The sequence below is a fragment of the Papio anubis genome, chromosome 9 (assembly GCF_008728515.1).
Source record: "Papio anubis isolate 15944 chromosome 9, Panubis1.0, whole genome shotgun sequence".
Lineage (NCBI taxonomy): Eukaryota > Metazoa > Chordata > Mammalia > Primates > Cercopithecidae > Papio > Papio anubis.
In genome coordinates, this window is record NC_044984.1 from 35224107 (window position 1) to 35248681 (window position 24575).

The 24575-nt window shown below is 39.5% G+C and overlaps 1 protein-coding gene across 1 annotated transcript in view; it reads left to right on the forward strand.

The window, feature by feature from the left end:
* Nucleotides 1-24575, forward strand: part of MUC19 (mucin 19, oligomeric) — a gene marked incomplete at its 5' end in the record, with an annotated part of 176875 nt that overhangs the window by 129317 nt on the left and 22983 nt on the right. The window contains 46 exon segments of the mRNA XM_031650173.1: nt 202-255; nt 1051-1104; nt 1242-1295; nt 2964-3017; nt 3448-3480; nt 3749-3802; nt 3946-3999; nt 4867-4920; nt 5673-5705; nt 5954-6007; nt 6145-6198; nt 6697-6750; nt 6849-6902; nt 7673-7726; nt 7882-7935; nt 8690-8743; nt 8895-8948; nt 9824-9877; nt 10379-10411; nt 10671-10724; nt 10862-10915; nt 11432-11476; nt 11574-11627; nt 12564-12617; nt 13034-13066; nt 13329-13382; nt 13516-13569; nt 14452-14505; nt 14992-15024; nt 15267-15320; nt 15458-15511; nt 16004-16057; nt 16156-16206; nt 17132-17185; nt 17594-17626; nt 17878-17931; nt 18073-18126; nt 20474-20527; nt 21034-21066; nt 21322-21375; nt 21734-21781; nt 22021-22083; nt 22179-22247; nt 23083-23136; nt 23288-23341; nt 24446-24499. Coding sequence (XP_031506033.1) covers nt 202-255; nt 1051-1104; nt 1242-1295; nt 2964-3017; nt 3448-3480; nt 3749-3802; nt 3946-3999; nt 4867-4920; nt 5673-5705; nt 5954-6007; nt 6145-6198; nt 6697-6750; nt 6849-6902; nt 7673-7726; nt 7882-7935; nt 8690-8743; nt 8895-8948; nt 9824-9877; nt 10379-10411; nt 10671-10724; nt 10862-10915; nt 11432-11476; nt 11574-11627; nt 12564-12617; nt 13034-13066; nt 13329-13382; nt 13516-13569; nt 14452-14505; nt 14992-15024; nt 15267-15320; nt 15458-15511; nt 16004-16057; nt 16156-16206; nt 17132-17185; nt 17594-17626; nt 17878-17931; nt 18073-18126; nt 20474-20527; nt 21034-21066; nt 21322-21375; nt 21734-21781; nt 22021-22083; nt 22179-22247; nt 23083-23136; nt 23288-23341; nt 24446-24499 — 2343 coding nt within the window.

The window sequence follows — 24575 nt, forward strand, 5'->3', positions numbered from 1 at the left end:
AAATGATGTATCTTCACATTTTCACAATTAAACTTGTATATTTATAGTTTTCATTACTTCTAAATTCAGAAGGCCTTCTTTTCTGACTTAATAGAAAGTGTCAAGACATTTTGAATTGAGGTTATCTCATGTAATGACGTCAGCTTAGCTCATCCCTCTTTCCTAATACTCAATTAATTTTGGTTTCTTTTCATCTTCTAGAGACCACAACTTCCCTAGGAGGAAGTAGCACCACTGGAGCAGAAATAAAATCAGGTAAAGACTCTGGGGTATTTATATTTATTGTTGTACTTTGATAGATTTCTTAGAGAAAACTTTTTTAATGAGCTTTTAATTTGAAAATAAATTTAAATTACAGATAATGCAGAGAATCTTTTTAATGTGGAGTGTGGGTTTAAATTTCCTTTGAGGCTGTAATATTTCAAGAGAGCAGAGTTTGCTCTTTGATTTGGATTTGTAAACCCTTGAGACCAAAATTTCTAAAGTCTTTCCCTTCTGAGAGACTAACATCAGGGTTCTAGGTCTCTGGAGAGGAGACTTGCAATGATAGCTCTGGTTTTGAAAAGGTTTTCCCTTTGAAAAGGGCATAGTCTGTATAACATTAGTAGACTGATTTCTACAGTGTAGAAATCACTAAGATGTCATATTTTAGTTTAGAGATAAAAAGTCAAAATTATCTTTCTTCCTTCTTGTTCTTTCTTGTTTTCTCCTCCTCTTTTTTCTCCTTCTCTCTTATGCTTTTTATTAAGAACTACCACTACAGCACCAGAAAGTAGGAGAGGTAAACTTGGGGAAAGCCTTTCATGAGACCTCCAACACTGGCATAATAATAATCATTATGATGAAGGCAGGGATATTGCTTACTGCATTAACCTTGGCCTTGTAAAGAAACACAATAAATCTGAAACATGGTTGTCCTTATGTCAGTTATAAGTCCAGGAAGTATTTTTTCTTGCTTCAAAGTCACAAATAGACCTACTGTTGGCCACATGTTTCTAAGGCTCACAAAAGAGTTCCCATGTAGATCTTTCTCTTTTCTTTCCTACCTAGGCACAGCTGGAGTGCTCTCTGCTACAACAGTCTCCCCTGGGAGCTCCAACTCAGGTAAAGCACCAGGCTGGGAGGAACCACTGCTTGGAAAGGGCTCCTCAATGAGGTGTCTGCCTGCGTGATCCTACCATAGTGTTCTCAGATTCTTCTAATCTTTGCCCTCACTGCTGTTCTTTTTCCCTGTTTTGCAGAGGCCACAACTCCTGTGGGAGAAAGTGGAATAACAAGAGCTGTAATAATCACAGGTGAGTTCTGTTAAGGAACGAAGTGTACTTTGTTATAATTTCCCATGTCTTGCTTGAAATATGACATTTTTTGAATTTTCCATATTTGGCATATTAGGCAAAAATTTAGATGTTCAAAATTTAACATTAATAAATATAGGTCAGACACTTCAACATTTTCTCCTTGTTTCTTGTGCCTTGGCTCTAAAGTCCCTTTATCAGGATATCATAGGGCCCATTCCCTGACAGCTATATGTGTGACTTGGGCTCAAATCTATCTTTCTCTATCTAAACCCTAAAAAATGGAACTCGGTGGTAGAGGACTTTCTCTGTAAACTTGCTGAGGGAATTATAGTTTATATGAATAATATATGGATTGACCCTTAAAATAGAAACAGTAGAGAAATATATTTTCTGTTGTATTGAAGAAAAAAGTTTTTTTTTTTCTTTAAGAGCCTATGCTTATATCATAAGGTGCAACAAATTGACCAACTGCCCATGATCCTTTCCTATCTGGGGTACTACTGAGGGCATTTCTGGCAGAACTCTGAAAGATGGAAGTGTCCACACAGGTCAGGCACCTTCAGAACATGGCCCCTTGGTCAGTACAGCTTATGAGACCCCAGAATGTCCTGTGCAGTCTTCATACCTCCAATTCCTTTCTCTCTCAGAGGCCACAACTTTCTCAGGAGGTAGCGGGGTCACCCGAGCAGGATTACCCAGAGGTGAGCCCGGCAGGCCCAGACCTGGGGCTCTCATCATCTCTCTGTCAGGGTGGGTACAGGGAACAAATAATATGAAGGCATTTGAAGGAAGGGCTTGCATTTTCTCCTCAGCCATATTGTGTCATATCAACCTTGGTTAGTTATTGGACTTGTAAATTTCATGACTTGGATTGTCAGCCAAGTTGTCTGCACTATTCTAGTTTATGGAGACATTATTTTTTTCTAATTAAATATATTAGAAAATATTTCATATATTACAACCTTCCAGGACTTCCTATTCCCCTTACCCAGTCTTTCCACTCACAGCTTGATACTTTTTATCATTTTTCTCATATACTTACACATGCTGTTGATTTCCTCTCTCCCCTCACTAGAAAGCTTCAGGAAGACAACTGATTATTAAAATGCCCCAAGTTGTATCACACAGTCCTAATTATAAATATAAACAATGAATTATATCTCCTGTAGGTACCTCTGTCACACCAGAGGGATATGTTCCTGGAAAGAAAACAGGTCAGGGTGATTTAAAGCCCTATTCCCCCCTTGCCTTAGTAAAAGTGTATCCCAGCAGCAACCTATCCATCGTGTGGGCCTGGAAAATCAAGTGCTAGGAAGGTGATCATTTTCCATTCTCTATAGAAATGCTGTCCACAGGAGAGGGCTTCCAGTGCTTTAGGGCTACGTTGATGGTTCAAGCTTAACTGGAGACAAAATGCTCTATTCCTTTATTTCCGTCCCCCCCACTTTTTTTTTTTTTTTGACATTTTAGGTACCACTGGAGAATTGTCTGGAATGACAATTATATCTGGAAGTTTTAACACAAGTAGCTTAACAAGAAGTAAATTCTTATTTAATGTCAGATGTCATATTTCTTTTATGACTTCTATGATACAGTAGTATCCTAATATCTTCTTCCAGTATTCTAAATTTCCAGCCTTTTTCATTCTCCTCTTTCTTCCGTCAGAGGCCACCACTTCCACAGAAGGGACAGGTACTTCTGGAACTGGATTCAAAACTGGTGAGAAGAAGCAACCCATGATCTGGCATCATAATTATAATTATGGCATCATAATTATGAAGATTCTCAAGCTTTTCTTGAGAGAGTTTGTGTTTATTTTATTTAGGACATTGCAAGTGATTCAAAATAGATTTGCTGGTGGAGATACATTTTTAAAAAATCTACTAATTCTAAAATGGAGCATTACTGTTCCATTTCTGAGGATGGGATGGAATTTCTCCATTTGTGTTACAACTATTGCTAGCAGTTTAGGAGGAATTCAGAAAGTTTTCCGTGTGTGTATGTGAAACAGTAAAGAGTCCCATGGACCGAGGACGCATGCATTTACAAGTGTATATGTGAATAAAAATGCTGACTCAGTATGTTTTTTCTTATGTCTCAAGTTTTAATACATTTAAGCCATTTTTTCCCTCCTCTTTCTCCCTCACAGCAGGCATCACTTCCGCCTCAGGGAAACAAGCAGGTGAGCATTGGGGAAATGCATCTAGTTTTGTTTTATCAAATTTCCGGGTGTGCCTGAAGTTGGGAATATTTTCTATGTGCTTTGGTTTCAATTGTTGAAAGCAGGCAAATACATGTAGTTCACCATTTGCCTCGTGCTCAGAGAAAGATTTCTGTGGTGGCATATAAATAAATAAATATATACATACATAGAGCATATTCCTTTTAGATTCGGTTCTTCATTTGACTTACTCATGCACCATAATCACCTCAGTCTCTTTGTGTTTCAGGCACCTCTGGGGTATCTCTTGCCACAACAGTTGCCCCTGGAAGTTTCAGCACAGGTGAGTCCACAGTGTGGTGGGGAATCCTTTCATGGGTACTTGCTATGATAATATGCCTTTCCTTTTGGTGCTTTTATGCAGAATAACTACCTTTCCATTTTAAGTCCCCTAAATCTTTTCTATTTATGTTCTTCCTCTCTCAGTGGCCACAACTTCTTCTGGAGCAAGTGGAATAACAGGGGCTGGCCCCACCTCAGGTAAGCACTGATGAACCACTACCTGCCTCCCAGTGGACCACGTTGCCTGAATTGCATCTACTGTTTGTACTCTCTGTGAAGAGCATTTTCTGAAGAAAGATTATCACATAGGCAGGATTTTACCTAATAACTAAAGGCCAGACACTCAACCTTTTAACCTTCTTTTCCTCTGCTTCAAGGAGACTTCACCATGGAGCCAAGGCACTGAGATTCAGTTAGGAGATTGACGATAAATGTTTTTCTTCCTCTCATTGATATTTAAATGAAGTGATTGAGTTATTGACATTTTATTCATTAAATATTCCATGAGATACAAATGATGTGTAGAAAACATACACAGATTAACTCCTGCTTCTAGAAACCTCTGAACAGAGCTTGTTGACACATTGAGGAAACGCATAGTTTTCTTATCCCATCCTAGGCCATTTTCTTTCTCATTATGGGTAAAGAATTGAGATATTGATTCCTATTTCTAATCCCACACTGGAATTATTACACACTGGTAGTCACTGGCAGAATTTTTTCTCATGAAAAGTCTAATTCTTAAAGCAATAAATAATGATGTTAATAGTAATGAGCGTATTGATCATTTATGATTTCCTTGCTATATACATATCGTATATGGCCTTTATATACCTTATTACCATTGCAACTACCTAAGGTCCAAAGAAGATCCATGAGTTAAAAATGGACAAGTAAACTTGTGTCTTGAAGATAAACACTTTTACATGGAAAAGGGCTTCTTTTCTGACTTAGTGGTAGATGATAAGACATTTTGAATTGTATTTGTCTCACGTAGTCTCATCAGCTTAACTCACCTGTCTTCCTTCATACTCAATTAATTTTGGTTTTCTCTCCATCTTTAAGAGACCACAGCTTCCCTAGGAGGAAGTGGTACCACCAGAGCAGGAATAAAATCAGGTGAAGATTTGGGTATTTTCATTATTTATTGTTAGAGTTTGATTCCAAGTTCATGGATTTCTTAGGGAAAACAAGCCTTTTATTTTGAAATATTACATTATGTAAAATGCGCAAAGATAAAGCAAAAATCCCTTTCATGTGGAATGCAGTTTTTATATCCTTTGGGGGCTATAGTATTTCGGGGAAACCAGCAATACTTTTTGGATTCGGATTTGAAACCACTTGGCCCCAAAGTTCCTAATGGCTTTCCCTTCTCAGGGACTAACCCTTGGGTTCTAGGCCTCTTGAGAGAGCAGATATAATAGCTCTGGCTCTGAAATGGTTCTTCCTGTGAAAAGAGCTTAGTCTGTGTTACATTACAGTACTGATTTTTATTCAGCAGAGAAATCATTAAGATGTCACATTTTAGTTCAAAGAAAAAATTCTAAATCTTTCTTCTTCTTTCTCTGCCTCCTCCTCCTTTTTCTTGTCTTCCTGTTCCTCTGTCTTCCTTTTCTCCTGTTCCTTTCTTCTCCTCCTTCTCTACCTAATCCTCTTTCTTCTTCTTTTTCTCTCTCTTGTTCATCCTTTTTCTCCTCTTCCTTCTCGTCTTTCTCTTCCTCTCCTCTGCTTCCTCCTCTTGCTTCTTCTCCCCCGGCTTCTTCTTTTCCTCCTCTGCCTCGTCCTTCTCTTCTTTCTCTTCCTTCTCCTCTTCCTACTCCTCTTATCTTCTTCCTCCTCCTTGTCTTCTCCCTTCTTTTTCTTTTCGTTAGGAGCCACTACTGGAGCACCAGGAAGTAAAACAGGTAAATATGGAAAAAGCCTTTGATATGACCTTTAATCTTGGCAAAGATTGGCAGGTATATTGGCCATGGTGTTAAACTTGGCTTCACAAAGGCAAATGGTAGACATGAAACATGTCTATATTTCTGTCAGTTATAGGTTCAGAAAGTATCTTTTGCTGTTTCAAAGTCACAGATAGACTTGTTACCGACATTCTTCGAGGGATCACAAAATTGTTCCTGTGTTGATCTTTTTCTTTTTTCCCACCTAGGCACAGCTGCAGGTTCCTCTGGTACAACAGTTGCCCCTGGGAGCTCCAACTCAGGTAAAGCATCAGGCTAGGAGGAACCACTGCTTTGGAAGGGCTCCTCAGTGAGTTGTCTGCCTGGGTGATCCTACCATACTCTTCTCAGATTCTTCAAATCTTTGTCCTCATTGTTATTCCTCTTCTCTCATTTGCAGAAGCTACAACTTCTATAGGAGAAAATGGAAAAACAAGTGGGGAAATAATCACAGGTGAGCTCCGTTAAGGAACTAAGTGTACTTTGTAATAACTTCCCATGTCTCACTTGAAATACAGCAAAATTCTTTGGCTTTTCAACATTTGGCATATTACAAATATTTAGCAGATGTTCAATATTTAACATCAATAGATAGGGTTCCAACACTTCAATGTTCCCTCCTTGTGTCTTGTTCCCTGTGTCAAAGGCCTCTTCATCAGGCTAGCATGGAGCCCATTCCCTTGCAGTTATAGAGGTGACTTGGCCTGAATCTATCTCCCTGTAACTAAATCCTAAAAAAGGATCTCAGTGGTGGAGGACTTTCAGTGTAAACTCGTTGAGGGAATTATATGTTCCATGAGCAATATATGGATAAACTCTTAAAACTAGAAAGCCCAGAGAAATAAATGTGCTGGTATATTGAAGAAACAAAGTTATTATCTTTCCTTTAAGAGCCCATGCCCATTTCATGAGAAGCAACAGATTGATCAGCTGACCACCTTTCTTATTTCAGGTACTACTGAGGGCACCTCTGGCAAAGTTCTGGAACCTGGAAGTGCTCACACAGGTCAGGAATTCTGAATATGGCCCCTTAGGCAATATCAGCTTTGGGAAACCCAGAATGTCCTGTCCAATCTTTATACTTCCAATTCCTTTCTCTCTCAGAGGCCACAACTTTCCCAGGAGGCAGCGGGACCACCCGAGCAGGACCACCAGGAGGTGAGCTTGTCAAGCTGAGGCCTGGGGCTCTCATCAACTCTTGATCTGGGTGGCTGCAGTGAACAGTCATGAACAGTAATGCAGTGAAAGTCTTTTGAGGGAGGGTCCTCCATTTTCTCTGTGGCCATAGTTTGTCATATCAACCTGGTCAGTTATTCTGCTTGTGAATTCATGACCTCAGGTGTCTCAGTCAGGCTGTCTTCGATGTCCTGGCTTATGGAAATAATTTTTTCTGATTGTTTGAGAGTATATTGCATATATTCCAACTTTCCAGGACTTTCAACTCTCCTTACCCAGTTTTCCTTTCCACCCACGGTTTGAGACACTTTCTATCATTTTTCTCTTTTACTTACACATGATATTTGTTTCCTCTCTCCCCTCCTATAAAACTTCATGAAAACAACTGATTATTAAAATGCTCCAAGTTGTATCAAAGAGTCCTGCTTATAAGTATAGAATTGTGCTTTGTTTCTCCTGTAGACACCTCTGTTACGCCAGGGGGATATGTTCCTGGAAGGGAAACAGGTCAGGGTGATTTAAGCCCTATTCTTCCCTTGCCTCATAGAGAAAGGGAAACCCAGTAGCAACACACACAGCCCAGGTTGGCCTGGAAAATCAAGTGCTTGGAGATTGCTCATTTTCCATTCTCTATAGGGATACAGTGTCCTCAGGAAAGGGCTTCCAGTACTTTAGGGCCACACACGGATGCTTCCAAGCTAACCTGGGGAGATAATGATCTATTACTCCATTTCCCTTTTTTGGCATTTTAGGTACCACTGGGGAATTGTCTGGAACGACCATTATATCTGGAAGTTCTAACACAGGTAGCTTAACAAGAAGGGAATGCCTCTTATTTCATGTCAGATGTCATGATATCTCTTTTAGGGCTGCTATTATAAAAGAATACCCCAATATCCTCTGTGGTATTCCAAATTCCCGGATGTCACTATTCTCCTACTTTTTTTTTTTTTCCCCTCAGAGGCCACAACTTCCACAAAAGGGACTGGTACTTCTGGAACTGGCTTCAAAAGTGGTAAGAATCAACAGTCCATGATTTAGGGTCATCAAGATTAGGAATCAAGCTTCTCCTAAGAGTGTTTATATTTTATTTAGGTACATTGCAAGTAATTAAAAATGGATTTGCTATAGAGATAAATTTTTTTGGAAATCTACTAATTCTAGAATTGAGCCTCACTGCTTCAGGTCTGAGAATGGGTTGAGATGTCTCCCCTGGTATTACACCTATCACCAGAATTGGCGCTGGAATTCAGAATGTTTTCCATGTGTGTGTGTGAGTGTGTGTGTGTGAGTGTGTGTGTGTGAAATAGAAAAAAAGCCCATGGAACCAGGATGCATGCATGCATATGTGTGTATCTGTATATGGATAAAACTTTGCTTTGCCAATATTTTGTCCTACATCTAGTTTGCAGCACATTTAAAACTTATTTCCCCTACTTTCTATCTCATAGCAGGCATCACTGCAGTGCCAGGGGAGCAAGTTTGTCAGCCTTAGGGAAATGCATCTAGTTTCCCTTTTATTAAATTTCCAGGAGAAGCACCTGAAGTTGCAAACAGTATTTCTCTATTTGCTTTGGTTATGAATTGTCAAATGCAAGCAAATACACTTAGTTCACCCTCTGCCATAACCTCAAAAAGAGAGATTTCAGTTATGGCAAATAAATACATTATATCCCTTTCAGAGTCAGGTCTTCACTTGACTTACTGAGTCATAATGGTCGGTAAGTCAAATGAAGACCTGACTCTAAAAGAGATGTAATGTGTTTCAGGTACCTCTGCGGTGGCACCTGGCACAACAGTTGCCCCTGGAAGTTTCAGCACAGGTGAGTCCACAGTTTCTTTACTGATTCCACAGGAATCATTTCTTGAGTGCTTGCTACAATAATGTCTTTCCTTTGGTGCTTATATGCAGAAGCACCACCATTCCATCCCTAGGCCCCTGAATCTTTTTCATTTATGTCCCTCCTTTCTCAGTAGCCACAATTTCTCCTGGAGCAAGTAGAACCACTGGGGCTGGACCCGCTGAAGGTAATCACTGATGAACTACTAACTGCTTCCCAGTAGACAAGGTTATCTGAATGACATCTACTGTTTGTACCTCCTGTGAAGAGCATTTTCTGAACACAGATTACTGGATAGGCAGGATTTTACGTAATAACCAAATGTCAGATCCTCAGACTCTTTTATCTTCCTTTCCTCTGCCTCAAAGAGACTTCAGCATGGAGCTAAGGCACTGAGAATCAGTTGAGTGATTAGAAAGAAATATCTTACTCTCATTGATATCTAAAGGAAGTAATTGAGTTTTTGGAATGGTTGTCATTAAATATTCCATGAGATGTAAATGGTGTGAAGAACATATATAAATTAACTCTTGATTCTAGAACCTCTGAAAAGAGCTTGTTGACATACTGAGAAAACATGGCTCCCTAACCCCATCGTAGGCCATTTTTTTCTCATTATGGGTAAAGATTGAGATATTGATTCCCATTGTTCTCTAATACCAAGTTCATTTTTGGTAGCCACTGGCAAAATTCTTGCACATGAAAAGTATAATATTTAAAGCAATAAATAATGATGATGATAATAGTGAGCATATCTATCATTTATGTGTTCCTTACTATATATGCTTTTTTATTAAGAATTTTACATATCTTATTCCAATTAAGAAATAACTAAGGTCCAACTAAGAACCATGTGAGTTAAAATGTTTTATCTCCCCATTTTAACAATTAAATGTGTGTATTAAAGGTTTCCATCACTTTTACAGTCAGTAGGTCTTCTTTTCTGACTTAATAGTAGGTGACAAGACATTTTGAATTGGGCCTGTCTCATGTAGTGACATCCACTTGCTCATCCCTCTTCCTTAATACTGAATTAATTTTAGTTTTCTTTTCATCTTTAAGAAACCACAACTTCCCTAGGAGGAGGTGGCACCACTGGAGCAGAAATAAAATCAGGTAGACTTTAGGGTATTTATATTTATTGTTGTATTTTGATAGATTTTGTAGAGAAAAACATTTTTAATGATCTTTTAATTTTGAAATAATTTTAAGTTACAGAAAATTTGCATTGATAATGCAAAAATCACCTTAATGTGGAAGTGGTTTTAAATTTCCTTTAAAGCTGTAATATTTTAAGGGGAACAGAGATTCTTCTTGGATTTGGATTTGTAAATATGTGGGCCCAAATTTCCTAAAGGCTTTTTCTTTTTCAGATACTAACCTCAGGGGTCTAGGACTCTGCAGAGGAGGGTTACAATAACAGCTCTGGCTCTGAAATGGTTTTCCCTTTGAAAAGAGCATAGTCTATATAACATTAGTGTACTAGCTTCAAATCAGTGTAGAAATCATTAAGATGCCCATATTTTAGTTTGGAGATAAAAATTCAAAAATATTTTTTCTTCCTTATTTCTCTTTCTTTCCTCCTCCTTCTTCTCCTTCTCTTTTTCTTTTCATTAGGACCCACCTCCGGAGCACCAGGAAGTAAGACAGGTAAACTTGGGAAAGCCTTTCAAATGACCTTCAACATTGGCAAAAAAAAAAAAAAAAGGACAAGCATATTAGCCATTGTGTTAACCTCGGCCTTGCCAAGGAACACAATACACATGAAAAATGCCTCTCCTGTCAGTTATAGGACTAGGAAGCATCTTTTCCTGCTCTGAAGTCACAGATGGACATGCTGTCAGGCGCATTCTTTCAAGGGTCATAAAAGGGTCTCTATGTTGATCTTTCTCTTTTCTTTCCTATCTAGGCACAGCTGGAGTGCCCTCTGTGACAACAGTTGCCCCTGGAACCTCTAACTCAGGTAAAGCACCAGACTGGGAGGAACCAGTACTTGGAAAGGGCTCCCCAGTGAGGTGTCTGCCTGGGTGATCCTACCATGCTTTTCTCAGATTCTTCAAACCTTTGCCCTCACTGCTATTCTTTTTCCCTCTTTTGCAGAGGCCATGACTGCTTTAAGAGAAAGTGGAAAAACAAGGGCTGAAATAACCACAGGTGAGCTCAGTTAAGGAACTAAGTATACATTGCTATGATTTTCCATGGCTTGCTAGAATATGGCAAAATCTGAATTTCCCATATTTGGCATATTAGAAAAACATTTAGCAGATGATCAATATTTAACATCAATAAATATAGTTCAGACACATCAACATTTCCTCCTTATGTCTTGTGCTGTGGGTCTAAGGACCCTTCATCAGGGCATCATGGAGCCCATTCCCTGACAGTTATAGAGGTGATGTGGGCCCAAATCTCTCTATCTGTAACAATACCCTAAATAAGGAACTCCATGGTAGAGGACTTTCTCTATAAACTTGCCAAAGGAACTATATGTTCCATGGGCAGTATATGGATTAACTCTTAAAAACAAAGCAAAACAAAACAAGACAAAAACTCTAGAGAAATAAATTTTCTGGTGTGTTTAATAAAAAATGTTTTTTTCTATAGGAGTCTATAGCCATTTCATTAATGACAACAGATTGACCAACTAATCACAATCCTCTCTTATTTCAGGTACTACTGAGGGCAAAACTCTGGCAGCTGAAAGTACCCACACAGGTCAGGAATTCTGAACATGGCACCCTGGGCAATACAGCTTATGGGGCCCCAGAATGTCCTGTGCAGTCTTCATACATCCAATTCCTTTCTTTCTCAGAGGCCACAACTTTCTCAGGAGGCAGCGGAACCACCCGAGCAGGACCATCAGGAGGTGAGCTTGTTAGGCTGAGGCCTGAGGCTCTCATCATCTCTCTCTCTGGGTGGATACAGGGAACAAATAATGTGAAGGCTTTTGAGGGAGGGGGATTTTCTCTGGGGCCCTATTGTGTCCTATATGTGGTCAGTTATTCTGCTTGTGATTCCATGATCTCAGATGGCTCAGCCAGGCTGTCTTCAGTATCTTGACTTATGGAGACATTTTTTTCTGATATGATGAGGCTTGGGAGTCTATTATACTTATCCCATCCTTCCAGAATGTCCAGCTGTCCTTTACCCAATTTACCTTTCCACCCACAGCTGGACACTTTCTATCCTTTTTCTCATTTAGCTATACATGATGTTGATTTTCTCTCTCCCCTCATGAGAAAACTTTGTGAAGTCAACGATTATTTAAATGCCCCTAGCTGTATCAAAGAGTCCTGCTTAAGGTTAAAACCATGCTGTATTTCTCCTGTAGGCACTTCTGGCACATCAGAAGGATATGTCCCTGGAAGGGAAACAGGTCAGGGTGATTTAAACCCTAGTCTACCTTTGCCTTATAGTAAAAGGGAAACCCAGCAGCAACACATCCATCTCAGTTTGGCCAAGGAAAATGAAGTGCTAGAAGTTGTTCATTTTCCATTCACTATAGAGACAGAGTATCCTCAGGAAAGGGCTTCCAGTGCTTTAGGGCCACATTGATGCTTCCAAGCATAAATGGGGAGAAAATATTGCTGCATTTACCCCTTTTTCTTTTTAGGAGAATCTTCTGGAACAACCATTATATCTGGGAGTTCTAACACACATAGCTTAACAAGAATAAAGTGCCTCATATTTAATGTCAGATGTAATGATATCTCTTTTAGGGTTGCTGTGATAAAATAACGCCCCAGTATCTCCTCTCAGTATTCCAAATTCACAGACTTCCCTACTCTATTTCTTTCCTCAGAGCCCACAACTTCCATCGAAGAGACTGGTCCTTCCAGAACTGTATTCAAAACTGGTGAGACTAAAAAGCGCATAATTTGGGGTCATCTAGATTAGGTCTTTTAACTTTCCTTGAGGGTGTTTGTGGTTTTTATAGGCACTGCAAGTGATTCAATATAGGTTTGTTACTAGGGAGAAATCCTTTTTGAAAGGCTACTTATTGTAAAATTGAGTCTCCCTCTATTGAGGCTGAGGATGGGAAGGGTTTTCCCGTTGTGTTACTATTACCACCAGCATTTGAGCTGGAAGCCAGATAGTTTTCTGTGTGTACATGTGTGAATGTGTGTGAGGCAGGAAAGAGCCCCGTGGAACCAGGGTGCATGCATGCATATGTGTGTATGTATCTTACAATTGGCTTTCCCAAAATGTTCTCCAACATCTGAAGTTTCAACACATTTAAATCTTTTTTCTTTCTTCTTACGTACCTCACAGTAGGCATCACTTCGGTCCCAGGGAGGCAAGCAGGTGAGCATCGAGAAAATGCATCTAGTTTCCCTTTTATCAACTTTGTAGTTGTGCTTGAAGTTGGAAACATTTTCTATGTGCTTTGGTTATGAATTTTTGAAAGCAGGCAAATATATATCGTTCACCATCAGTCTCATGCTCAGAGAGAGATGTATGTTGTAGGAAATAAATAAATACATAAATACAGCATATCCCTTTAAGATTTGGGCCTTCCTAGAACTTACTGAATCACTATGGTCCCCTCAATCCCTTTGTGTTTCAGGCACCTCTGTGGTGGCGCCTGGCACAACAGTTGCCCCTGGAAGTTTCGGCACAGGTGAGTCCACTGTGTGATGGGGAATCCCTTCATGGGTGCTTGCCATAATGTCTTTGAGTGTTTCAATGCAGAAACATCACCATTCCATACCATGCCCTCTGAATCTTTTCTATTCATGTCCTTCCTCTGCCAGCAGCCACAACTTCTCCTGGAGCAAGTGGAATGACTGGGGTTAGAACGACTTCGAGTAAGCACGGACAATCCACTACCTCCTTCTCAGTAGACATTGCCTCAATCACATGCAGTATTTGTACTTCGTGTAAAGAGTCTTTTCTGAACATGGATTACCAGATAGTCAGGATATTACCTAAATGACTAAAGGCCCGACACTCAAATTCCTTTATTTTTCTTTCTTCTGTTCCAAGGAGACTTCATCATGAAGCTAAGGCACTGAGAATCAGTTGTGTGATTGGAGAGACATATTTTTATTTCTCTCATTGATATCTAGAGGAAATAATTGAGTTATGGAAAGTTTTGTCATTAAATTTTCTGTGAGACAGAAATGGTGCATGGAAAACATATGTAGGTTAAATCTTGGTTCTAGAAACCACTGAAAAGAGCTTCTTGGCACTTTGAGAAAACACATAGTTCCCACACCTTCATGATATGACATGTTCATTCTTATTACGGGTAAAGAATTCAGATTTTGATTCCTATCACTTTCTAATTACAACTTTCAATGTGGCAGCCATTGGCAAACTTCTTGCACGTGAAAAATCTAATATTTAAAGCAATAAATAGTGATGATAATAGTAATAAGCATATCAATCATTTATGAGTTCTGACCGTATACCTTTTGAAATTAAGTTTAAATAACTTATTCCAATTAAGAAACACTTACATTTCAATTAAGAACAATATGATTTGAAAATGTTTTACCTCACCATTTAACAATTATACTTGGATATTGAAGGTTTCCATCACGTTTACAGTCAGAAAGATTTCTCTTGTGACTTAATAGTAGGTGACAAGACATTTTGATTTAGGCTTATTGCATGTCTTGACATCCACTTAGCTCATCCCTCTTCCTTAATACTCAATTAATTTTGGTTTTCTTTGCATTTTTAAGAGACTACAACTTCCCTAGGTGGAATTGGCACCACTAGAACTGAAATAAAATCAGGTAAATATGTTGTAGTATTCATTATTTATTGTTGTATTTTGATAGATTTCTTAGAGGAAACATTTTTTAACAATGAGTTTTTAAGTTACAGAAAATTTGCATTGATGATGCAAAGAATAACTTTAACGTGGAGTGCAGTTCTAAATTTCTTTTAAGGCTGTAATATTTCAGGGGAAACAGAATTTCTTCTTAGATCTGGATTTGTAAACATGTGGGCCCAAATTTCCTGAAGGCTTTCCCTTCTTAGAGACTAACTTCAGGGTTCTAGGCCTCTGGAGAGGACAGTTGCAGAAGCTTCAGCTCTGCAATTATTTCCCTTTGAGAAGAGCATAGTCTGTTTATCATCATAGTATTGACTTGTATTCAGCATAGAAACCATTAGGTTGTCATACTTCACTTCAGAGATAAAAATTCAAAATTTTCTTTTTTTCTCCTTTCTCTTTCTTTCCTTCCCATCCTTCTTCTTCTTTTTTTTCTTTTCGCTAGGAGCCACCACTGGAGCACCAGGAAGTAAGACAGGTAGATTTCACAAATGCCTTTTATATGGCCTTCAACATTGGCAAAAATAAGTCATCAGGGCAGTCATAGTATCCTTGGCCTTGCGAAGGCACACAGAAAACACAAAACATGTCTGTCCTCCTGTCAGTTATAGGTCCAGGAAGTGTCTTTTCCTGCTCCAAAGTCAAAGACAGGCATGTTGCTTACCACATTCTTCTAAGCATTACAAAAGAGTGCCCATCTTTCTCTTTTTTCCTACCTAGGCACAGCTGGAGTGCCCTCTGCTACAACAGCTGCCCCTGGGAGCTCCAACTCAGGTAAAGCACCAGGCTGGGAGGAACCACTGCTTGGAAAGGGCTCCTCAGTGGGGTGTCTGCCTGGGCAATTCTACCATACTTTTCTCAGGTTCTTCTAATCTTTGCCCTCACTGCTATTCTTTTTTCGTCTTTTTCAGAGACCACAATCTCTGTAGGAGAAAGTGGAATAACAAGTGCTGAAATAGTCACAGGTGAGCTCTCCTAAGGAACTAAGTGTGATTTGTAAGTTTCCCATGTGTTGCTAGAAATATAGCAGAACTCATTGATTCCCATATCTGGCATATTAGACACAAATTCAGCAGGTGTTCAATATTTAACATCATTAAATATGGTTCATAAATTTCAACTTTCCCTCCTTATATCTGCCTTGGGCCTAAAGGCACTTGATCAAGGCATCATGGGACCCATTCCCTGATAGTTATAGAGGTGACTTGAGCCCAAATCTATCTTCCTGTGTCTAAACCTTAAAAAAGGGCCTCAGTTGTGATGTGTGTAAACTTGCTGAGGAAACTGTATGTTCCATGGGCAGTAAATGGATTAACTCCTAAAATACAAAATCCAGAAAAATAAATTTTTAGTATATTGATGCAAATAAGTATTTTCTTTTTCCTTTAATAGCTTATTCTCATATCATTAAGGAGGACAAATTGACCAACTGACCACATAATCTTTTCTTATTTCAGGTACTACTGAGGGCATCTCTGGCAAAACTCTGGAAACTGGAAGTGCCCAAACAGGTCAGGAATTCTAATCACGACCTGCTGAGCAGTCTAGTCTCTGAGAGCCACAGAATGTCATGTGTAGTCATTATACCGCCAATTCCTTTCTCTCTCAGAGGTCACAACTTTCTCAGGAGGCAAACGGACCACCCGAGCAGGCCCACCAGGTGAGCTTATCAGGCTGAGGCCTGCTCTCATCTCTCTATTTGGGTGGCTGCAGTGAACAATAACATGAAGGTTTTTGAGGGAGGAGGATTTTCTCTGGGGCCATATTATGTCATATCTACCTGGCCCGTGATTTTGCTTGTGATTCCATGACCCCAAAGGGCTCAGCCAGGCTATCTCCAGTATCCTGGCTTATGGAGACATTTTTTTCTGATAGGAGGCTTGAGAGTCTATTGCATGTATTCCAACCTTCCAGAACTTCCAGTCCTTGTTTTCCCAGTGTACTTTTCCACCCGCAGCTTGACACTTTCTGTCATTTTTCTCATTTACTTTTACAAGATGTTTGTTTCCTCTCTCCCCTCACCAGAAAGCTTCATGAAGACAACTGATTATAAAACGCCCCAAGTTGTATCAAAGAGTTCTACTTATAAAGATAAAATTATGCTTTGTTTCCTCTGTAGGCACCTCTGTCATACAAGGGGGATATGCTCCTAGAAGGCAAACAGATTAGGGTGATTTAAACTCTATTCTACCCTTGTGACATAGTGAAAGAGAAACCCAGTAGCAACACATTCATCTCTGGTTGGCCTGGAAAATGAAGTGCTAGGAAGTTGTTCATTTTCCATTCATTATGGAAATAGAATGTTCTCAGGAAAGGGCTTCAGTGCTTTAGGGTTGCCATGTTGATCCTTCCAAGCTTAATTTGGGAGACAATGCTCTATTATTCCATTTCCATTTTCTTTTTCCATTTCAGGTATCACGGGATAATCTTCTAGAATGACCATTGTATCTGGAAGTTCTAATGTGTTGTACTTAATGTCAAATGTCATTCTATGTATTTTAGGGCTGCTGTGATAAAATCTCACCCGAGTATCCTCTCCCAGTATTCCACATTCATAGACTTTACCACTCTCTTTCTTCTCTCAGAGGCCACAACTTCCATTGAAGAGACTGGTACTTCTGGAACTGGATTCAAAACTGGTGAGAAGAAACAGCCCCTGATTTGGCATAATAAGTGTTAGGTCTCTTAAGCTTTGCATGAGAGAGTCTGTGTTTTATTTAGGGATGCTGGAAGTGATTCAAGATAGTTTTGCTGGTGGAGATACAATTTTTTTTGAATTATAATAATTCTAGAATGGAGACTGACAGCTTTATGTCTAAGGATGGAATGGAATTTCTCCATTCATGTTACAACAGTCACTAGCACTTGAGGTGGAATTCAGAAAGTTTTCCATGAAAGTGTGTGAAATACAAAAGAGCCTCATGGACCCAGGATGCATGTGTTTATATGTGTGTGCATGCTTACACATTTTCTTGCTTTTTATCTTCTCCTACATCTGATGGTTTCAGCACATTTAAAACATTTCCCCCCTCTTTTCTATCTCACAGCAGGCATCACTGCAGCACCAGGAAAGCAAGCAGGTAAGCATTGGGGAAATCCATCTAGTTTCCCTTTTATCAAACTCCAAAAGTGCCTGAAGCTGAGGACACTGTCTATCTGCTTTAGTTGTGAAGCACTGACAACCAGCAAATGCATCTAGTTCACTAACTGCCATATCCTCAGGGAAAATGACTTCTCGTATAGAAAATGAATATAGTATATACCTTTTAGATTCGGGTGTTCATTTGACTTACTCACTCATCATGGTCACCTCAATCCCTCTGTGTTTCAGGCACCTCTGGGGTGGCACCTGGCACAACAGTTGCTCCTGGAAGTTTCAGCACAGGTAAGTACACAATTTGGCACAGAGCCATTTCTTGGATGCTTTCTACAATAATGTGTCTTTCCTTTTGCTGCCTCTGTGCAAAAGCAGACCATTCCCTTTCTAAATCCCAGAATGTTTTCCATACTTTTTTCACTCTCTCAGCAGCTACAACTTCTCCGGGAGCAAGCAGAGTGACTGGCACTGGACCCACTGCAGGTGAGCCCTGATGAAGCACGACCTGCTTCTCAGTAGACAACGTTGCCTGAATCACATCTAATGTTTGTACTTCCTGTGAAGAGTATTTTCAGAACAAGCATTATCATATTGGCAGGATTTTACCTAATTACCAAATGTGACACTCAGCCTCCTTCATCGTCCTTTCCTCTGCTTCAGGGAGACTTCACCATGGAGCTGAGGCACAGAGAATCAGTTGGGTGATTGGAGAGAAATGTCTTTCTTTCTCTCATTGATATCTAAAGGAAGTAATTGAGATAATGAAATTTTTGTCATTAAGTTTTCTGAGATAGAAATGGTGCATGGAAGACATATACAGATTCACCTCCTGGGTCTAGAAACATCTAAAAAGGAGCTTGTTGGCACATTGAGAAAACACAGTTTCCTCACCTTCATCTTCAGCCATTTTCTTTCTTATTTTGGGCAAAGAATAAAGATAATGAATCCTGTCACTTTCTAATTCCAAGTTCCAATGTGGTAGGTGCTGGCAATTTTTTTTTTTTTTTTTTTTTGAAGAGAGGACATCCAAGCAAAGGCAATTTGTGGCCAGCCCTGAGATTGTCCCCACTCCCTCTGGCAAAATTCTTGCACATGGTACTGGTACCAAAACAGAGATATAGACCAATGGAACAGAACAGAGCCCTCAGAAATAATATCACACATCAACAACCATCTGATCTTTGATAGACTTGATGAAAACAAGAAATGGGGAAAGAATTCCCTATTTAATAAATGGTGCTGGAAAAACTGGCTAACCATATATAGAAAGCTGAAACTGGATCCCTTCCTTATACCTTAGACAAAAAAATAATTCAAGATGGAGTAAAGACTTAAATGTTAGATCTAAAACCATAAAAACCCTAGAAGAAAACCTAGGTAATACCATTCAGGACATAGGCATGGGCAAGGACTTCATGTCTAAAACACCAAAAGCAATGGCAACAAAAGCCAAAATTGACAAATGGGATCTAATTAAACTAAAGAGCTTCTGCACAGGAAAAGAAACTACCATCAGAATGAACAGGCAGCCTACAGAATGGGAGAAAATTTTTGCAATCTACTCATCTGACAAAAGGCTAATATCCAGAATCTACAGAAACTCAAACAAATTTACACGAAAAAAATCAAACAACCCCATCCCAAAGTGGGCAAAGGATATGAACAGACACTTCTCAAAAGAAGACATTTATACACCCAACAGACACATGAAAAAATGTTCATCATCACTCGCCATCAGAGAAATGCAAATCAAAACCACAATGAGATACCATCTCACACCAGTTAGAATGGCAATCATTAAAAAGTCAGGAAACAACAGGTGCTGGAGAGGTTGTGGAGAAATAGGAACACTTTTACACTGTTGGTGGGACTGTAAACTAGTTCAACCATTGTGGAAGACAGTGTGGCAATTCCTCAAGGATCTAGAACTAGAAATACGATTTGACCCAGCCATCCCATTACTGGGGATATACCCAAAGGATTATAAATCATGCTGCTGTAAAGACACATGCACATGTATGTTTATTGTACCACTATTCACAATAGCAAAGACTTGGAACCAACCCCAGTGTCCATCAATGATAGACTGGATTAAGAAAATGTGGCACAAATACACCGTGGAATACTATGCAGTCATACAAAAGGATGAGTTCATGTCCTTTGTAAGGACATGGATGAAGCTGGAAACCATCATTCTCAGCAAACTATTGCAAGGACAAAAAAACCAAACACCGCATGTTTCTCACTCATAGGTGGGAATTGAACAGCGAGAACACTTGGACACAGGGTGGGGAACATCACACACCAGGGCCTGTCATGGGGTGGGGGTGGGGGGGAGGGATAGCATTAGGTGATATACCTAATGTAAATGACAAGTTAATGGGTGCAGCACACCAACATGGCACATGTATACATATGTAACAAACCTGCACGTTGTGCACATGTACCCTAGCACTTAAAGTATAATTTTAAAAAAAGGAAATTCTAATACTTAAATCAATGAAAATGATGATAATAGTAGTGAGCTTATCTATCATTGATGAGTTCCTTTGTATAACCATTTTTATTAAGAGGTTTATATATCTTATTCCAATTAAGAACTACCTAAAGTCTAATAACCATATGAGTTAAAATTCTTTCATTCCCCATTTTAAAAAAATACCCTTGTGAATTGAAGGTTTACATCACCTTTACAGTCAGGAAACTTTTTTTTCTAACTTAGTAGGTGGCAAGACATTTTGAACTGGGCTTCTCTCATGTAATGATATCAGCTTAGCTCATCCCTTTTTCTTAGCACTCAATTAATTTTAGTTTTCTTTCCATCTTTAAGAGACCACAATTTTCCTAGGAGGAAGTAGCACCACTGGAGCAGAAATAAAATCAGGTGAAGATTATGGGGGTTTCATTATTTACTGTTGTATTTTGATAAATTTGTTAGAGGAAACATTTTTTTCAATGAACTTATTTTGGAATAATTGTAAATTATAGAAGGGTTGAATAGATTATGCAAATAATCTCTTTAATGTGGAATAGAGTTTTTCCTTTCCTTTTGAAGCTATTTCAAAGCAACCAGGATTTCCTTTCAGATTTGGAACAACTTGGGCCCAAATTTCCAAAAGGCTTTTTCTTCTCTAGGACTAGCCTCAGGGTTCGAGGCCTCTAGAGAGGAGAGTTACAGTAGCTCTGGCTCTGAAAAGGTTTTTCCTTTGAAAATAACTCAGTGTGTGTATCATTACAGTACTGACTTGTATTCAGCAGAGAAATCATTAAGATGTCACATTTTAGTTCAGGGGTAAAAATTCAAACTTTCCTTTCTTCTTTCTTTTCTCCCTTTTCTTCCTCTTCCTCCTCCTCCTCCTCCTTCTTCCTCTCTCTTTTCCTTTTCATTAGGAGCCACCACCAGAACACCAGGAAGTAAGACAGGTAAACTTGGAGAACGTCTTTGATATGACTTTCAATCTTGGCAAAAATAATCAGAGCAGGCACATTAGCCACTGCATTAATCTCGGCCTTACAAAGGCACACGGTAAACATAGAAAATACCACCTCCTGTCAGTTATAGGTCCAGGAAGCATCTTTTGCTGCTCCAAGGTCCAGGTAGACATGATGCTGGCCACATTCTTCTAAGGGTTACAAATGTGTCAATCTGTTGATCTTTTTTATTTCTTTCCTTCCTAGGCACAGCTGGAGTGCCCTCTGGGACAACAGTCACCCCTGGGAGCTCCAATTCAGGTAAAGCACCAGGCTGGGAGAAACCACTGCTTGGGAAGGGCTCCTCAATGAGGTGTCTCTGCCTGGGTGATCCTACCATGAGTTCTCAGATTCTTCAAATCTTTGACCTCACCGCTATTCTTTTTCCCTTTTTCTCAGAGGCTATAACTTTCTCTAAAATCACTGAAGCAGTAACAGTCTCAGGTGAAAATGTGAAGTTTGTAAAATAGTTCTAACAATTCAAATTGATTGAAATAAATACAGAGTGATTTCCTATGGAAATCTTTGTCCAAGCCCCCAAATTTCAGAATATTAGTGTTTTACCAAAATTTTTACATTTATAGATAGCAGAATATTCTCTCTCTTTTCTCTTTTACAGGATCCATGACCACTGCACTGGGGAGCCAACTCTCCAGCAGTCAAACAGGTAAGCATGGGAAAGTATAAATATCTTCCTGATATTTACCAGTATTCAGATAATAAGCATACTTCTAATGTGAGTCCTTAGCCTTGGCTTTTTTTTTTTTTTTGGAATGAAGTATCCTTGTTGAAAGGTGTATGAGGAATAATGGAATACGCCCTCTGAGTTAACAAAAAACATATAATGTTTTTCTTCTTAGCTCTTCTGTTAATGTAAAGGAAATGATGTAAGTTTCCTTCTCTTAGTGATTCCAGGTTCCAGTGGCATCATCTCTCACACAACTGTTGCACCTGGAAGTTCTGTTATAGGTAAGTGAATATTTTCAATGGCAGTCATCACTTGTTTAATTTCAAGGAGGAATATGTAACCCCAAACATCCTTTCTGCTTCATTTCCTCTTGCAGAGGCGAAAGCTTCCTTAGAAGCCATCAGAGTCACTGTTGTGAAATCACTGAGAACTAGGGGTCTCAAAGGTTAGCATGGCCATTAAGTAGTATCATGAGTTTGCCTCTGGATCTGAAAGATTATCGTATAGGGAGGGCAGGTCCTCCCATCCACACCCCTGAGCTGACTTCTGAACCAGCCTTTTCCAATGCCTGGCCTTAGGACATAGATTTCTGGAGAGGGTAGCAGGAGCAGTAATTCCCTGGACAATTAACCCAGTGGATATTATAGATATTACTACAGTATCAGCAGGAGTCAAGACTGGCCCAGAAGGTCTGTCTCAGGTGAACAGATGACTAAAATGAACTCAGAAATGGTTTGCTCTCCATCCTGAGATTTAAGTATTAAGTTGCTGAAGGGTTGCCTCAGTGATTGATTATAGGTCAAAACATACTCAGAATCGTTTTTCCTACTTTCAGTCATCAGGAACCACCTCTGATGCATCAGACAATCAAGTCACTGGAAGTAAAACAGGCAAATATGTTAAAGAAATTCTTTTGTCTCACATTTGAGGGTTTTATATTATATATGCTTGGAAAGCCTACTAAAAAGTAGGCTTCTTGAGAAAAAAAGTCTCTGTTCAATGATCCCTAGTACTAAACAGGGCCCAATAAATATTTATTGAATGAATGAAATAATTAAAATATAGGAAAAATATATAATTCAATCCAGGAACAAAAAGGCCAGTGGAAGAACATGCTCAAAGGACTGCCACATAGACAAAGCAGGCTGTGTGAATGGTGCCTCCTGGAGCTGGCCAGTGTACAATATGAGTGATATGGCCCTGGAAATACAGATTTAGTTTATACCTAGACTGCCTCCATGCAAAAGATTCTTTATAACACCATAACCTTCTCATTTCAGGCACTACTGGTGTGGCCTTGAGCACAGCTGTTGCACCTGGAAGTTCCAGTACAGGTAGGCTAACAAGCTGAGAAGAAAGCTCCCTTTCTGGAAATAAGATGGCAAAAATGTCTTTCACATTGCTCTTCTTCTATAAGAGCATCACAGTATATTTCCCCATCCTTCTAAGTCCTCATCCTTTACTCGTTGCTTCTCTTTTTCTCAGAAGCCACAACTTCCACAGGAGTCCATAGAACCACTGTAGTGGGATGGAAGACAGGTGAGAATTAATGGTGTGTGTTTGTGCATGCATGTATGACTTTTGAGTGATAATAAATTACAATTATACTTTGCTTCTTAATAGGATAGTTTTTCAAGGAGGAGCTTTTGAGGAACTCTCATCTAAGATCAGCGTTTTGTTACTTAATTTTGAATTAACTTGGGCAAATTGCCTTCCATTTCCAGGGCCAAGCCTGACATATATAAGTCTCTGCAAATGAGAGTGAAAGTGATAATTGTATGAAAAGTTTTCTTTTTCCATTTTAGTTATCTCCATTTTAGGTATATCAGAAAAATGAATTACTGGCTCAGAGGATTCCATTTCAGGTCAACAGAAGGCCAAAATGCACACAGATTTGCCTCGAACGATATATTTTTCCTTGAGCACAATAATGACTGAAATGTACCGTAGTTATCCCTATAACTCTAGTCTACATTTATATTCCAAAGTTTTTCTATTTTTATCCTTTTAAGAGCTACCACTAGAGGGTCAGCAAACCAAGGAACTGGAAGCACAATAGGTAAAAATGGCAGGAAAGAGGGCCGCTTGTCTTACTGCCATTGAATTCCAGACAAATGTAGTCCTCTGTTGAGGAATTTGTATCTTTTTTTGATTTGAGAATAAAACTATGCATGAGAAAACACAGGCCAGGCACGATGGCTCACACCTGTAGTCCCAGCACTTTGGGAGGCCGAGGTGGGTGGATCACCTGAGGTCAGTAGTTTGAGCCTGGCCAACATGGTGAAACCTCTTCTCTACTAAAAATTCAAAAATTAGCCAGGTGTGGTGGCATGAGCCTGTAATCCCAGCTACTCAGGAGGCTGAGGCAGGAGGATCACTTGAACCTGGGAGGCGGAGGTTACAGTGAGAGATTGTGCCATTGCACTCCAGCCTGGGTGACAGAGAAAGACTAGGGTAGCTTCTGGCAACACATCTAAACCTGGGAGTTCAAACACGGGTGAGCCAGCCAGCTGGTGAGACTCCACAGAATGATTTACTAGTAAAGTGCCTCCCGTGGCACTGTTATCAAGAACAGTGCATCCTTCACTTTCCTCACAATGCTAATTCCTCTCACTTCATATTTTCCTACCTTTCCTCTCTAAGAAGCTATGACGTCCTTTAGAGGCACTGAGACCACAGGAAGTGGAATGAATACAGGTGAGCACACGAGCTTCCTAACCTGTCCACTTTTCACTTAAAATAATAGCCATAGTAGTTAACACTTTCTAGCATG